The sequence below is a fragment of the Eubalaena glacialis genome, chromosome 7 (assembly GCF_028564815.1).
Source record: "Eubalaena glacialis isolate mEubGla1 chromosome 7, mEubGla1.1.hap2.+ XY, whole genome shotgun sequence".
NCBI classification, from domain to species: Eukaryota; Metazoa; Chordata; class Mammalia; order Artiodactyla; family Balaenidae; genus Eubalaena; species Eubalaena glacialis.
In genome coordinates this window covers 30,880,138-30,897,204 of record NC_083722.1, presented here as the reverse complement: position 1 = coordinate 30,897,204, position 17,067 = coordinate 30,880,138, and the positions used below count along the sequence as shown (strand labels likewise).

The window sequence follows — 17,067 nt, the reverse complement described above, 5'->3', positions numbered from 1 at the left end:
ACAGAGAATACTGACAAGAGATACCACTCTTTGAAAAAAAAAAATGGGTCAGTTCTTCAGTGGCAGGAAACCCTTTAACCTGCCTGTGTACCTGACCTGCTTTCTAACAGACTCTTTCCAGCTTCCTCTTTGATTTTCACACTTCTACATTTCTCTCAGGTTTTTAAGTCTGGGTCAACATGCTGCTACCATTGTATTTTTTTCCCCAGCTATTTAAATTTTCTATTTCAGTAGCATTAAAAAATAAAAAACACCAAGTTCCTCAAACGGTGCAGTTTTTTTCACTGGTAGAAATATAAACTCTCAGAAATTGCAAAACAGTTTTTGATTTATAAGGGAGTCACATCACTATTTACTCTGGCATTGTGGGTTATCCAGTGACCACAACTTTTATGAAGTACTTTGGAATAAAAGTAGAGCATCGGTGAAACTTTAAGCATTAAGTGAGGAGTGGCTTATATTTTTAAATTGTCTTTTCCTTTTTTCTCCTTTATATTTGAAACAGGAGTATTTAAAGTGACTTTGGTCCTTAAGTTTTCTTGGTGTGTTTCCTCACTTTTGACATCAAGCATGTTGCTTTTCATTTACAAGCACTTCTAAGCACCTGTAGTGTACAGAGCATGGTACTTTGTCAACTTAGGATGCAACCCGTGCTTATAGTCTTAACTTTCCCGACAATTTCTGACAGGCCCTCGGGCTAGGTTGGAACTGTCTTTCAATGACAGTTCCTATGTGTATCTCAGAAAATATATGACTTGAGGACACATTGCAGAACTAGTTCCTAGATGAAGCCAAGGATGCTACAATTAGTTGTCTAATGAGCGCTAGCTCCTTAAGAGCCTGCATTTTTATCGCTTATTATGGAAAATAATGAACAATGGGATTTGGAAATTTTTTTTTTAATTTAAGGAAGTCATGAATATGCATATAAACATCTGACTTAGGAAATGTATCACTATGTATAGGGGAAAGAACAAATTACCTAGTTGGGTGGAAGTTTCTTGAACATTACGTTCATGTTCCTTCTGAAGGGGCAATGAGAAGTGGAAGGAACTTCCTTGGTTTTTGTTTTAGTTGTTAAAGTACATCTTGATCCTTAGGATTTGATTTTAGAAGACCGCTGTCGGACTCAAATACTTGTTTCCTTTCCCCCAAACCCACCTCTTTTTAAAAGAGGTCTTTGTAGAAAACTGGTTCTGTTTTGAACATTTAGATGCTTTATCTTGGAGGGTGAATTTTATATTTGGCTTTTGTTCCTACCTAAGGTGTTCCTCTGAATTTGGGAGAAGCATCGATGCCTTTTAATATCCTAAGTGCATTGTAAAAGTCTCAAACAGCAATACTCTTAGAACAGGTTTATATAAACTCATGGGCAGTGTCTCTAGCAGGTTATTTAGAGTCATTAAGGACAATTGAGATGTGTACATCCTTGATTTATGAAGATTTGTGCCACAGATGACAGCTGTCTTCCAAGCACTGCCCTCAAAGCCACTGTTAGAAATGCGATCCTGACTCACAGACCATTGATCCAACCCAGAATGGATCTTTTTACGGTTTAATGCAAATTAACTTTCAATCTAGGGGTTCAGCCCATTCACTCCTCCAGAACTTCCCATTGTTTTAAGGTCCTGATCTGGATCCAGTGGCTTCCTATTCAACTTTCTAATCTCCATTTCTGTAGACTTTCAGTTTTCTGTGACTAGTTTAGACTCCTGGCTGCCTTATTCTTCTGGTTAGTCTTAATGTTTATAATAAATCCTCTGTTCCCCAACCAGACAATTAAATTACTTAAATCCATGTAACATTCAATATATAATGGATGAAATATGATATATCAGTGACACTTTAAGAATAGATGATTTCATCATTCTGACTGACATACTACATTAGTAGATTTATATTTGCTTCTTGGTCTGATAGAGCTGTTTGGGACACATGTAGTAATAAATTACCTATTAATTTCTAAAAATGTTCTCTGATAAAGTTAAAAGGAAGAGCATTAATTTTAGGGTCTGGAAGACCTGGATTCAGGTCCTGATTTTTTCCACTTATTAGTTGTGTGGTTAAATTACCAATACTCTCTGGGCTTCGGTTTCCTCATTTGTGAAATGGGGGTGATAAACCTGACTGGGTAGTATTAAATGAGATAATGTATATGAAGTGACTGGCACTTAATAGGTTTCTAATCAATATTCATTTTCCCTGTACCCCCTCCCCCTGCATCTCTCTTTCCTATTTTTTTTTTTTCTTGGCCAAAGTATAGCCAAAGAGACTTAAAACTATATATACAGAGTAACAAATGATATGTGTCTTAAACATATTTTAGGAACTTACGTGGTCTGGGTTGAAAAGAAAACCCATTCACTAGACTTGACAGCCAAAGACCTGTTCCACATTAAGCCCTGTATATAACCTGTTCCATATTAAGCTTTGAAAAGATTGCATTAAACTTTGCATTGCTACATATTGTTTAAGATTTGTGTTTTGATTTCATACCCTCTGCTTTCAGTAAAGGGAAAAACAGTCTCTGACCAAAAAACAAAGCAAAATGAAATGAGCTTTTTAAAGATCTGTCCCAGGAGCAGGCTAAATGAATGCTCTGGCTTGAGATTGCTGAATGTTTTATTGAGTCACTGCTTCACGCCCACCTCTTCCTGTCTTGTAACAGTTTGCAGTTTTGACTATCTGACATGACTAACCGTCGCAAATCTAACTGATTACAAGTGTCAGTGAGTCTGGGTAACAGAGTCTGGTATCTTCTTCTGGAGAAAGCAAACATCCAAATCTGCTCCTAAACTCCCCTCCCCACCCCCCCGTCTTCCCCCCCACCTCTGTTCATCACCTTTAGCTCATTAATTTGAAACATCAGATGTAATATTTCGATGAAGTACACCCTCTGCTAAAAGCAAGTATTCATGTTTACATTGGGAGATGTCATGTACATTTAGCCAAAAATAAGTCACTGTCAGGGAGTCATTTCAAGATTGCTGCTGAGCGAGGATGTATGTTAGGGAAGGGGTGGGCAGGGAGGAGAAAAACTTTGTTCCAGTAATGATGAAATCATCATACCACAGGCACATTAAGGCCAGGACGGGAGACACTGGCTCCTGTTAAAATGATTCCCATAAGAACCTTCCTCTTTCATCTTCTCACTGTAGTGCAGTTAAGCAAATGAAATGCTAAAGCCATGTGAAGTCAATAGCATAATCAACAGTGATTTACTATTGTTCTCTCACGGGGTCATGACCTAATCCTAAATAAAGACTTCTAAAATTTTCTGCTTGGATGTGTTCCTGATGTTGGAGAAAACTGAAGGGAAAGAGAACCCTCTTCAAGAGGTCCAGTTTTTGTTTTCATTACGGCTCTTGCTACTGAGCAATTCTTTTTTGGAATTGGAGCCTCCTTGCACAGGACTGCCATGAAGATGATGATCTTAGCACTCAGTGAGCTTAGCAACTCCCTAAGGTGGCCATCAGAGGGTTTCTCATTAGAATAAGGAGTCCTGACCCTTGTTGTTTTGTTCCCTCTTCAGCGATGCTTAAATGCAGTTTGGACATCTGTACTGCTATTTTTATCATCAATACTGTCTTTTTATATTCACTGTGGATTTTCTTTCCCCTTTTCTATCTGCAGGCAAGAGTTTCACCTTGACCATAACTGTCTTCACAAATCCTCCTCAAGTCGCCACCTATCACAGAGCTATTAAAGTTACAGTGGATGGACCCCGGGAACCCAGAAGTAAGTGCTTGCCTTCCTACTGGAAATGGGAATAGAGTTTGCAGAGACCCTGTGAGGAATTTATCCCAAATAAGTTAGTGCTACTTTCACATAGTTTCTTTGCCAAGTTTGCTATCTGCATATATTTTTATGAGGGACAATTAGGAGAACTTCACAGTTAGTAGAAAATCAAATTACACTTTTCACCTTTGCCGCAAAATTGCTAAGCCCTACATAACTTTGTGACTTTCCGTCGCTGTAACTTTTTGCTAAAGATTCTGTTCATCCACTGGGCACAATAGACAAGGCAGAACAGACCCACGAGAGCTGAGGAAGAAAACAATAAATTGAAAAATCCTGAGCTTAGTCAAAAAGCATTTGCGTGTGTTTCCCATGGTCTAAGAATGTGTTTTAACTTTTTAACTCGCCCACTCAGTTCCCTTTATAAAGAGCACACTGCTTAATTACAAAGAATTTATTTGCAAATGATAACTTGCTTGATTGTTACAACACTGTTGTTTGGTCTTGTTCTAGTAATTGCCATAGATAGTTTCTTTAACAGAGTCAAGCCAGGTTTAAATCCACCTTGATTTATATGTCTCCTGAGACATCTAGAAGGTTGAACCAGCATCATTTTAAGGCAGTGCACACAATCCATTTGGGCTAATATCATTTTCCTCCTAAACCTAAATTAAAACAGGTTTGCCTTCCCTGCCCCGCCCCCAAAACTAATTTCAACATACTCACCAGAGCAGTATTTAAATATATTTAAGGATTAAAGATTATTTGATATATACGACATTAAAAATTCTGTGCCAATGGAAACATCATACAGAACTCTGCCTTTGATGAGTGAATTCATTGGAGGCCTAGCCATTGTGTTTGGAGAGTTTAATTTGGTTTGTGGTGGAGGGACAGCTGGCAGAAATATTTGTTATATAACAATACACCTGCCTAGACAGTGAGAGTGGCATAGCTCTTCTTCCCCTAAAACCAAGAGCAAAGGGCTGGTGAAGTTTTGCCTCTACCCCTGGCAGCCTGTCCTTGAGCGGTGGGAACACGTGTTGCCTTCCGCTCCTCTGGCCGCTGTTTCTTCTCACAAAGGCTGACTGCTTGTCTGAACTAGGGAGGTTTCCTGCCTCAAAGGCCAGTCTTTGAGGTTTTTCTTTTCTCCGCCTTTCATGTGTATGGCGTTCTTCTAGGTTTTCCAACGTTGGGAGTGCTGGACCTGTCTGCTCAGTTTGAGAATGTCCTATTAGGCTGTGGCCACACACACGTCTCTGGTCGCCCCAGGTCTCCGGTTGTCAGGGCTAGTGGTCATGCAGTGCAGGTGAATCGATCAGCGCAGGGCCGTCTGGCCTGGTTTGGGGTTTTGTCTGACTTTTCTGGACTGCCATCCATCTGGGACGATGCCTTAGGATGGAAGACATCTTCTAGCATTTAATCTAATTAGCCCCTGCGTTCCTGGAAAGGCAGGGACATCCCTCTTAGTAATGCATAAAGCAGGATGGTAGTCTTTTAACATTTAACACGACTAATACTTGTCTTGTAAAGATGTTTCCTGCTGATCTCAGCTGCTTTTCTCAGTTCTTGGAAAAACCATCATTGTGTGTGTGTATATGTTTGTGTGTGTGTGTGTGTGTGTCTCCAGATGTTCACGGGTTGATGCTCAGAGTTGATGGTTGGGAGAGGAAGCAGGGAAAGGTGGGTGCTGCCTAATTCTGAAAGTGGTGACAAAAGGGAGGAGGTACAGTAGCTTTGGGAAAGTCACTTCTCTTTCAAGCGAGGGTAGTATTACCTCATTCCCAAGAGGTTGTTGGCAGAATTAATAATTGCTAGGTTCACTGCCCTGCGAAGGCAGAGAAGTGCTCTGAAAGCAATGAGGGTTAGGGGTAGAGGGGGCGGCTGGTACTTGTGTGACCTGAGTTCAGGCTTTGGGTGCTGCTGAGGGTGGGAGGGGGAAGCAGATACAGAAGTCGAGTGGCAGACCACCGCCCTAGATCAGCCTGAGTAACATTGCTCATGATCCAAAAATATCTGTGGAAATGTGATGTCATTTGTCTGACATCACGAGGTGACTGGTCAAACTCAGTGTCTGGATGTAACGAAGGGTCTGGTATCAGTAACATTTTAATCCTACAACCTGGGTTCTCTGTACTGGATTATTTCCTTCTGCCCTGCTCTTGGCCATCTGGGCACTGAATGTTTGTAAGTATAGCTCTCATCTCAATATTGTTCTTTAATTTTGAGACTCCCAGGTGTGGAAAATGCCCAGGATTTTCAACTTCCTTCAACTGTGAGTATGACAGGATTTTGACTGATTTTCGTGTATGTGATGGTAAATGGAGAATCCTCTAGAACATGGGTTGGCAAACTTTTTCTGTAAAGTGCCAGATAGTAAATGATTTCAACCCTTTGGGCCATACGATCTCTGTCACAGGTACTCAGCTCTGCCAATGTAACTCAAAAGCAGCCTTCACCAATACATAAATGGATGGTTATGGCTGTGTTTCAGTAAAACTTTATTTACAAAAGCAGGTGGTGGGTGAGATTTGACACACAAGTTGTGGTTTGCCAATCACTGCTCTAGACTTCAAAGTGGCTTATTTTCTCGACCGTTAACAGAGAAGGACTTCAGAAAAAGGCTTTCCTGAGGGGAGAAAAAAAGACAATGAATGCAATTGTTTTAGCATCTTCTCCCACAGAATTTTAATTCTTTAAGTAGTGGTTGTCATCGAAAGAATGTACGCCTGTTTATTGCTGCAGTGATTTGAAGGGGTTGAGTGTTTCGTGCTCTTGATTTCTGTTAATGGAATTTCAGTCCTTCTTTGGAAGACCATAGTATATATTGAACAGGCTACTTCTGGTAGATGAGCTATTTGAACAAGGACGAGTTCTGCGTTAACTGGTTGGGTCTTTACTCAGCAATAACATAGTGATTAAGGGTGTGGGCTTTTGTGTCAGGCTGTCTGGACTGAAAGCCCGGCTCCGCTGTTTACCAGTTGTGTGGTGGTAGGCAAGTTACCTAAGTTCTCTTTGCTTCAGTTTCCTCTGTTAAAGTGAGAATAATAATAATAGTTAGTGAGAAGAAGAATAATAGTATCTTTCTCATCAGTTGCTGCAAAGATGTTCAGTGATGTCATGTATGTAAAATGCACAACACAGTGACTATCGTGTAGTAAGTGCTAATTAAGCGTGAGCTATTATTACATCAATTTCAGTGTCAGAAGTTTGCTGTAGTTTTGCTTAGAGTACGCTTCCAGGAAATAGATACCATCTAGATTCTGTTCTCTAGGGTAATATTTTTTTTTTCTTGCAGATGGCTTTACTAATTTCTGCTCATCAGTAAATAACACTAATAAGTGCTATAAATTGTGCTTGAGCAGGTATTCATGCTGCCTGGGGACAGCTGTACAGAACTGATGATAAACAATTTATTTGCAGCAAAGTCCAAGAGAGGATGCTTGGATGCACTAGTACCCCTCCTTGGAGGCCCTGCTTATCAGCACATCTGCCAAGACTTGCTTTTCACTCAAAAATCAGAAAGGTTTCATCCTTCTATGTTTTCTGTCTCTGGCAGCTGAACTGGTGCTGTCACGTCACAAACAACTCCTTTTCTTAATATACACATCTGGCGTTGGCAGTTGGACTAACTTCATAAGAGCACATGATCATCACTCATTACAAGATTAAAAAGTACCCCATGGCATCACTGATGTTTTTTAACTTTGATCTTTTGCAGTTGTGATTCATCTCAGTTATAAAACTTCCCTTTAAAGGAACATAGCCGATAACTTATTAGAACCTTCAATCTTAAGTAGCGTAAACATGAGAAGGTGCACATCTTTACAGAATGCCATTTATTTTCTTTGCCAGCTTATCATTTTAAGACATGACATCATACTTAAGATCGCAAATTTGTAAGTCTTGTGTTTAGGCAAGGCGTTTTGACCTCCTGTTGGCAAGTTAGCTCTGGCGAGGTACTGCCGTATGTTCGCCAGCAGAAGTCAGTGGGGCAGCAGCAACAGCAATGCGTTTGGATACCTCTTTTAAACATCAGTTTCTATTAGGATCCTTTGTTCCTTGTATGCACTTGGTTCCAGCTGCAGTCTGATTGAAAGAATTTCTCCAGGAAGGTGAAATCTTGCTCGGCAGTGTCATGTTCTATTGCAGTGGTTCTGAGTTAGGGAAGAGGACTGATGGGAAGGGTATTATTGGCTGTGCAGAGGATGGAAAAAGTAAATCACTTTACACAGTCAGAAGCCTTTTCATTCTCTTGCTGCTTTGTCAGTTATCTATTGCTAAATAACAAACCATCCCCAAACATAATGGCTCTTACGTTTTTTTTTTTTGGCTGCACCGTACGGCTTGTGGGGTCTTAGTTCCCCGACCAGGGATCGAACCTGGGCCCTCGGCAGTGAAAGCACGGAGTCCTAACCACTGGACCGCCAGGGAAGTCCCCATAATGGCTTAAAACAGCAACCAGTTTATTATTTCTCACGACTCTGTGGGTTGGCTGGGGTTCATCTGGATGGGTTTTCTGTGGTCTTGCTTGGCGTCTTTCTTGTGTCTGCAGTAACATGGTGGCTAGTGCTGGAACATGCATGATGGCCTCATTGCTATGTCTGGTGCCTTGGTGGGATGGCTGGAAGGTTGGGCTCGGTGGAATAAGGGGACAGCTGGGCCCTTCTCTCTCTCCTGTAGTCCCAGAGCCTCCCCCTCTCCATGCGGCCTCTCCAGCAGAGTCTGACTTCCTATATGGCAGCTCAGGTCTCCCTCAGGTGCAAAAGTGTGAGCTTTCAGGTCTTTGTAAGGCTTCTTAAGGCTCAGAACTAGTATGGAGTTACTTCTTTCATACTCTGTTGGTTAAAGCAAGATACAGGTGCAGCCTAGCCTCAAGGGGGTGGGGGGGAACCCCACAAAGATATTAATGATGGGGGCAGTGGTTCACCGGACCACCAATATCACCAACTTCCATCAGTGCTTAGATGGGAAATGTCATTGTTGCAACAGGAGAAATAATTTTTTGAGGTACCATCTCCTGAAAAGATCTCTTGACTTTTTAATCTGGGAGACATTTAAAGTTCTACAAGGTGACTCCAAGTTTCGGTGATAGTAGCTTCACTCTGAATTGGACTAATTTGGTAATTACCGGATGAATTAAGGGTGGGTGTTACCTTGTGGTGCTTGGTATTAACAGGTCAATAGCAAGCCAAGCCAGATCAATACTCTTATTTGAGAAGAACATTAGATCTTTCAACATAAAGAGGTTATTAGCCTTGCTTGGCAACATGGCAAGTCTGTAGCCAAAGTATCTTATGACTCTTCAAATGAGCAAGCCTGGAGGCTTTGTATTCTACATCACCCAGCACTGAAAAGTCTCACTTGCCAGCACACCTGCAAACCTGACACCTAACACACATGGATGGGTTTCTAATAGCTTTTGTGTGTTGTGCCCCAGGGAAGTAAATCATAGTTAATAGTTACTCTCAGGGAGAGACCAGAGCCATCACCTGTGTCCTTACTGCTGGGACACTCCCGGTCACTGCTGGCCAGCTACCTGTCCTGACCTGGTGGGAGAAGGGGGAAGCCCCGCCTTTTCTTTCTCGTCATCCGGCTCCTTTCCTGTAGGCTTGGAGCGCATGGCTGCAGCAGTGCTCTGCTTGGCTCCGTTTGTGACTTCAGTAGGGCTGGTGCTTAGGTGAGTGAGAGCTTCTCTGGACGTGCAGGGTACGTGTGTGTTTCTAGAGCTGCCTCAGCACCCTGCTTCACCCAGCTTGTCAGGCTTGTGTCCTGCAGCCAAACTGTTTTCTTTTCCCGCTTGTTCCTTCTCACCTGTGGTCCAGTTCATCAGCACATTTTTAATTCTTTAGAGAACATTTTGTTTTTCCATATTCTTGGGCGCTTCCAGTTGCAGACATTTTACCTTATAAACTGAAGGTGACAGATTTAATCAAAACAGAGTGGTCTGGGCACAGAATCGTCTCATTTTTCTCCTATGCGGTTCCACCCAGTTCTGAGACTGGGTCACCTGCAGTCCCGTGAAGGGTGGCGAGAATGGCGAGCTTGGCATTTTCTCTGCCTTATTGCAGATGGTGTCAGCAGCAGCTGGCTTTTATCCTTCACTGCTCTTCATCCTAGTTGGGTGAAGGAATAGGCTTTTGGTGACGGCTGGCCCATGACCTTTCCTTATTTATCCATGGTGGATGCTGTTATAAAGCTTGGTCACCTGTGAAAGAAGATGGGGGACATGTAAAGTGTGTTGGATGGAGGGACAGCAGAATTGTTTTAAAGCTATTTGAAACATCTGGACACAGTTCTTGCGTTCACATTCTTGCTGTCTGTGAAGACAATTTGAGATACCCTTGCTATTGCGAAGCCTCGTACCATACTCCTGAGGCCACAGACCTGAATTTTAGTCTTTGGTGGAAAGTATTAGTAGAAAAGCCTTTAACTCTTTTTTAATGGGAAAATTTTTTTTTTTAATGAAAGATTCTTTAAATTCTATAGTGCTTCACAGTTTTCAAAAGTTTCACACACATGATTTCATAGAATCCCATAATAACCCTTTTCTTTTTCCCCCTACCCCTATATTGTCCCTCCCCACTTCCCTCTTCCCACCGGTAACCACTGGTTTGTTTTGTATATCTGTGAGTATGCTTCTTTTTTGTTTTATTCACTAGTTTGTTGTATTTTTTAGATTCCACATATAAGTGATATCATACAGTATTTGTCTTTCTCTGTCTGACTTATTTCACTTTGCATAATGCCCTCCAAGTTCATCCATGTTGCTGCAAAAAAGCCCTTCACTTCTTGACTTGCAAACTTCCCGTGGTTCTTCCCTGTCTCTGAAGTGCCCAAGGAATGGACGTGATGGGTACATGTCATGCTTTTTTTTTTTTTAAATGAGAGGGATGGGCTCCTGGACCATTCATCCATGCATCCAATTTTTTTAAAAATTAATTAATTAATTTTTGGCTGTGTTGGGTCTTCGTTTCTGTGCGAGGGCTTTCTCTAATTGCGGTGAGCGGGGGCCACTCTTCATCGCGGTGCGCGGGCCTCTCACTATCGCGGCCTCTCTTGTTGCGGAGCACAGGCTCCAGACACACAGGCTCAGTAGCTGTGGCTCGCGGGCCTAGTTGCTCCGCGGCATGTGGGATCCTCCCAGACCAGGGCTCGAACCCGTGTCCCCTGCATTGGCAGGCAGATTCTCAACCACTGCGCCACCAGGGAAGCCCACATGTCATGTTTTGATATTTACAAGTCAGCAAACACAAGCAGCAGTTTCATGGTCATAAATATTCATCCTTTAGTCACTAGTATACAAAACATCGTTGAACTTTTTTTTTTTAATAAATTTATTTATTTATTTATTTATTTTTGGCTGTGTTGGATCTTTGTTGCTGCATGCGGGCTTTCTCTGGTTGCATCGAGCAGGGGCTACTCTTCATTGGGGTGCGTGGGCTTCTCACTGCAGTGGCTTCTCTTGTTGCGGAGCACGGGCTCTAGGTGCGTGGGCTTCAGTAGTTGTGGCACGCGGGTTCAGTAGTTGTGGCTCGCGGGCTCTAGAGCACAGGCTCAGTAGTTGTGGCGCACGGGCTTAGTTGCTCTGCGGCATGTGGGATCTTCCCGGACCAGGGCTCAAACCCGTGTCCTCTGCATTGGCAGGTGGATTCTTAACCACTGCGCCACCAGGGAAGTCTTGTTGAACATCTTTGACTTAAGAGAATAATCACAGTTTTAAAAAACTGTTCCCTTTCCCCCTTTCCTTAAGGAGGATGGTTAGGGAGAGTCAGAAGCGCTGGTGGAGGTTAAGTCTGGTGGTTGGTGGAATGTACTCTTGACAAGAGCATTTTAAAATCCCTTTCAGTACTATTTTTTTCTGTTGACTGACTGTCAGGAGCTGGGAAGATGGCCAAGAAGGAAATGACACATCGAGAGGCATTTTGGGTTGTGCAACATTCTGTGGAACTGATGCAAGGCTATATGGCCTGTTTACACATTCCTTTGCTCGCAGACGGCATGGCAGTAATTGAATTCAGCAGCACATGGCATGCTGCAGCAAGGAGCCGGGACTTCACATCCTTTCATGGCAAATTGTCGCAGCCGTTAAAACACGCTCGTGTCCCTCCTTTGCACTCTCCCCTGGCTTCCCAGTTCCAAATGTGCTTTCTCAGTGTATCGGACATGTGTTCACAAGGAGTGTGGCTTTCCCAGTAAGAACACCTTGTCCACAGACACAGTTCCAGTTGATATATTTACTTCTAACTAAATATAGCGTGGCAGGTTTTCAAGCGATATATGCTCTCAAAACACACACAGACTGGATCCAAGTGTGTCACTGGTTTATATCTCACTGTAAGTCAGAAATCATTCATTCTTAAAACAGTGGTAGGGGCTTGAGAGAGAGGATAAAATTTTTTGGCTTTATTTATTTTATAAAAAATAAATTTTCCTTCCCAAGAGAGAGAATTCCCAATAGATCACTGAACTACTTTACTTCTATTTTGTTTGTACTCTAGCGTTTGCTTCAGGAAGGGATGGACCAGAGGAGAATAGAAAATACTTAAAAATAACAGAGAAAAAAGATTCGTTATGTTGCTCTTCATATTCATACTTGTCCCTACCTCGCATGTTATAGTGTACCTTTATGATGTCAACTAAAGCCTATCTTTGGTCTTCACATAAAATCTCGGAAGTTTTTATTTAGGCAGGCATGGAAAATAATTGCTCATGTTTTTCGAGAAACTTGGAAATTAAGGGAGTTCATAAAAAAGCACATAAATTGAAAATATTAATTCAAGGTCATATGCAGGAGACTGTATTTATTTGGGATGTGGTACTTAAGTAGCAAAGGAAGGGCTCCCCATTCCCCTCCAGATTTCTCTGCTGCTATGCACTGGCGGTGAGACTCTTTGCTAGCAGACAAAAGGACTTCATTAAAATTCAGGATTACGGCTTATATCCAGACACCTCTGAGAAAGGTAACTCAGACTTAAATTCATATTAAGATAAAAAACAAGTCATCTTGAATCCTTTATTGGGAGCGGTCTTGGGGAGATAAAGGGCGAATAATCAGCCAAGTCCTGGGTACTAGAAGTAAACAGAGAGCCAAGTGGGCAGGCAGGGCCTTGGCCAGCCTGGAAGGCAGTCATTGCCAAGTTCAAGTGTTGCAATTTTGCTGCAGGTCAGCTGTTGCAGTGTGGATTCCTGATGCTTTTCAGGTCTGGTGTATTACTAAGAGTGCAGGATTTTATAATTTCAAGCTGTGAGTTTGGGTTTTTATATTTCCATATTTCCCCCTTTTGCAAACATTTCCCTTTAATAAGAGTATTTCTCATCTAGTTTTGTTCTAGATATGTGCCGGCTTTTTTCCTCTCCTGGTTTGCAAATTATCATTCAATTTCTTTCTTTTCTTTTAGTAATTATCATTACTATTCTAAAGTGTATATCTGTCTTAATAAAACTCATCATAATCTCTGTCTACCTCTTGGATAATAGAAGAACCTTAGCATACTTTTAACTGCAGTCACTCTCTTGCTCTCTCTCTCTTTTTTTTTTTTTTTTTGGAGTTAGAGAGATCTTGTTTTATTTTTCTCCCTTTTAATTGAAGTATAGTTGATTTACAGTGTTTCTGGTGTACAGCAAAGTGATTCAGTTATGTATGTATATATTCTTTTTCAGATTCTTTTCCATTACAGGTTATTGCAAGATATTGAGTATAGTTCCCTGTGCTATACAGTGGGTCCTTGCTGTGTAATCTATTTTATATATAGTAGTGTGTATAAGTTAATCCCAAACTCCTAATTTATCCCCCCCTTTCCCCTTTGGTAACTGTAAGTTTGACTCTGTCTCTCCTAATGTCGCTGTCTGATTCTTTTTCCCTGTGGCCACGCGGCTTGGCACGCGGGATCCTAGTTCTCCAACCAAAGATCGAACCCGTGCCCCCTGCAGTGGAAGCGTGGAGTCTTAACCACTGGACCACCAGGGAAGTCCCTGTCTGATATTTTTATCTTTGTTTTATGCTCCCCGAATTAGTCATCATCAGGATTTAAATTGTTTATTTCATATTTACCTGTATGTTTATCGATTTATTCGCTCACCATTCCTTCTTGCACCTCAGTTCTTCCTTCTGGATTCAGTTTTCTTGATGTAGGTCCTTTGGTAGCTCCTTCAGCGAGAACCTGTTTGTCGTAAACTCCGTTTTTTTCCCTGAAAACGTTAGCAGTTGTGGCTGCTGGCTGCCAGCGTGACATGGTGTGAGAGGCACCCTACGGGGAGTCCGGGAGCCTCACTCCTAGCCATTGTCTAGGCTGAGACTTTCAGGCCATTATGATCAGGTTAGTGGAGCAGTAGTTAAGGGAATGGAATCCAGGACAGCTATACTTTCATGAACGATGGATGAAGGGAAATAGGGGCTCTGAAAAGTCCAGAGCCAGTGGGTGGAGAGGTGGTGGGAGGGAATGTTCCCACAGACAGATTCAAAGGAAGGGACATTTAGGGAGAGGAAATTCAACCCCCAACTTCACTGTTTTGCCTTGGGCAGGGCCCGTGGTGCTCTGGAACTTTCTATCCACATTTATGGTAAAGAACTCCGTCACTGCACTTGACTCTCTGAGGTCATCTGGCTGCTGCTCATTGAACAACCAGAGCAGCACTTCTTAGATGTTGTGTCCACACGTCTTCTGTCATTTTAGTGAGAGTACAGGATTCAGAGCCAAAAGATGCTTCATTTAGCAAAAGAAGGTAAATGAGTCCTTGAATGAAGCAGGGGGAGAAAACAGGTGTGTGGGCTAGAGGAGCATGGTTCAGGAGAACCAGGGCCATGACCTTGGGTAGGACTGTCTGGAAGCAAAGTAGATGGGGTGACTCCAGTGTTGGCTCTGTGCACGCCTCCTTGGAGTTATGCAGGAAGTGGCTGGTGGGAAGAGGTCAGCTAACACTCAAGCAAGCTGGTACTTTCCACCTTTTCATGGCTCCTCGGACTGTATATGCACCCTGTGTGACGTGCATCTTCTCATTCTTTACCTTCTTGACACTAATTTTCATGAGCTACAACTTGGGTGAAAATGCCAGTACGTATTTTGCTGGTCAAAACTCAGGGTGATTTAACCTGGGCTCTATGCCTCCTTAGGGCTGGTCTTGGAAACTATTTGTAGAAAAATATGGGCCCTTCAGAGAGATTATGAAGGTACTGAAACACTGTTATACCGGAAGTGAGGAGAAATATAGATGTGTTAAAAAAAAAAAAAGGCTGATTGTGAAGTCTGGGTTACTAATTCTAGAGCTTTGGTTTCTGTTTCACCTCCTTGCCATTCACTCTATTCTACAAAAACAAGTTACAATTTTTTTGGTACCATGAGGGCTATTTCAGAGCAGTTTAACGGGGATTTCATCTGTATTGGTAGTTTGTGTTGAAGATGTGGGTTCAGTATGGTTGAGGGAATTGGAGGACCTGGAAAGTCCTCATCTGAGGCCTCAATGCCATCTTAGTGACCCTGAGCAAATCGCTACACTTCTCTCCAGTTCAATTTCTTCATCCTTTTAGTGGAAATAGACATGAAGACAACTGCAGAATAGCTGGGAGTAACTCCTAAGGAATGATCGTAAAGTACTTGGCACACATGAAGGGCAACTTAAATACCAAATAGTAATTATGTAGCACCTTCCTGCCAAGGAGTTCCAAAGGCTTAGATGTTACCTCACTGATTCTGTTTACATCCCTTTGAGGGATGCATTATGCATTTTATGGGTGGGTAAACTGAGGCACGGGCACTTGAAAACTCATCTGCTGCATGTCGGTCTGCAAGTCAGCAGATGATTTATGGAGGTAGGCAAGGAGCCCAGGTCTCTTTCTGTTCAGTTATTCACTGCTCAGACTCCCTGATGCTTCGTCATTAAAGTTGTGGGAGCTCCTGGTATCGTGCCCGGGGTATTCTTGGTTGATGTTATGAAGTAGTATTACCTGAGAGGCAAGCCTGATGATGTGGTAGCCTTGCTGTACAGTAAACAAGTCCCAAGGTATAAGGCCTCACACACAGAAGACATATATATATAGGTAAACGTGTGTGTGTGTGTGTGTGTGTGTGTGAATATCTATATGTTTGTTGAATGAGTCTTGAATTCATTAAGATGAAAGTTGAACAGAGCTGAAAACACTGAATTTTGTGTGACGAACACAAGTTTTGTAAGTTAACCCTCAGGAGAATCTCACTTTGAATACCATTGAAATAAAGCTAGTTAACCTTAAAAAAAAAAAATCACTCAAGTAGAAAATGCAGACCAAGTACATGGTGGAAAAACTAGAGAATAAAAATTAATCAAAAGAAGAAAATTTTAAAAAGGTCCATAATCGCATCTCCAAAGATTTCCACTGCCAATGATACATCCTGGATATTAATAAATAATATTCATTACTCATTAAATTATCATAGAAATTAAATGCCGGCTCTTCTGTGAAGGGCTCAGCCATGAGGACATAGCATCAGGAAGATGATGGGAATGCTACAAGAGGCGTGACTATGTTGAAGCTGAAAGGAGAGAGAATAACTGGACACGAGATTAATTGTTTTAAGGAGCAGAAGCAAGACGATGGGACTGACCACAGTTTCCAGTTAAAGCCTTGGAAGAGGCAGCAGCTGTCTCGTGATGGGGGGTGGGGTAGGGCGGGGCGTGGCCCTGGCCATGTCTGAATGATTAAACCAGACGGATCTGGGTGGGATCCCTCCCACCACCCTGTCCGATCCCACCCCCCTGTCCCACTGCTAAAAATACCACCCCCCCCAAAATACCACCCCCATTTATAATAGCTGACAGAGCCCTTTAAAAGACAGAGATATTTTTTTCCTTCCAGTTTTATTGAGGTATCATGGACTCATAGCACTGAATGCGTTGAAGGTGTACAGCATAATGGTTTGGCTTACCTACATCATGAAATGATCACCGCAGGAAGTTTAGGCAACATCCATCATCTCCTATAGGTACAACGTTAAAGAAATAGGAAAAATATTTTTTCCTTGTGATGAGAACTCTTAGGATTTACTCTTAACTGCTTTCATATATCATAGACAGCAGTGTTAATTAGATCACTCATGTTGTATATGACATCCCTAGTACTTATTTGTCTTATAACCGGAAGTCTCTACCTTTTGATGGCCTTCATCCCATTCCCCCTCCCCCCCGGCCCCCGAGATATGTTTTAAAATGTAAATATTTCCGGCAGTGGAGACATTTATTCCTTCAAAAATTGAGTGTGTGCTGTTAGCCAGTGCCAGTCATACAAAGCAGAGCAGACATGACCCCCGCCTTTGAGGAGCCTTCGGTGGGCAAGACAGTCAAGAAGTGGGCAAA

General features: G+C 42.2%; 1 protein-coding gene across 6 annotated transcripts in view; it reads left to right on the top strand.

Annotated features, from left to right (window-relative positions):
* The window catches only part of RUNX2 (RUNX family transcription factor 2), a 206,838-nt gene that overhangs the window by 98,352 nt on the left and 91,419 nt on the right, over positions 1-17,067 (top strand). For all 6 annotated transcript variants that reach the window (XM_061195018.1, XM_061195021.1, XM_061195020.1 and 3 more), the window contains one exon: positions 3,634-3,738. In XM_061195018.1, coding sequence (XP_061051001.1) covers positions 3,634-3,738 — 105 coding nt within the window. The remainder of the gene's footprint in view (positions 1-3,633; positions 3,739-17,067) is intronic.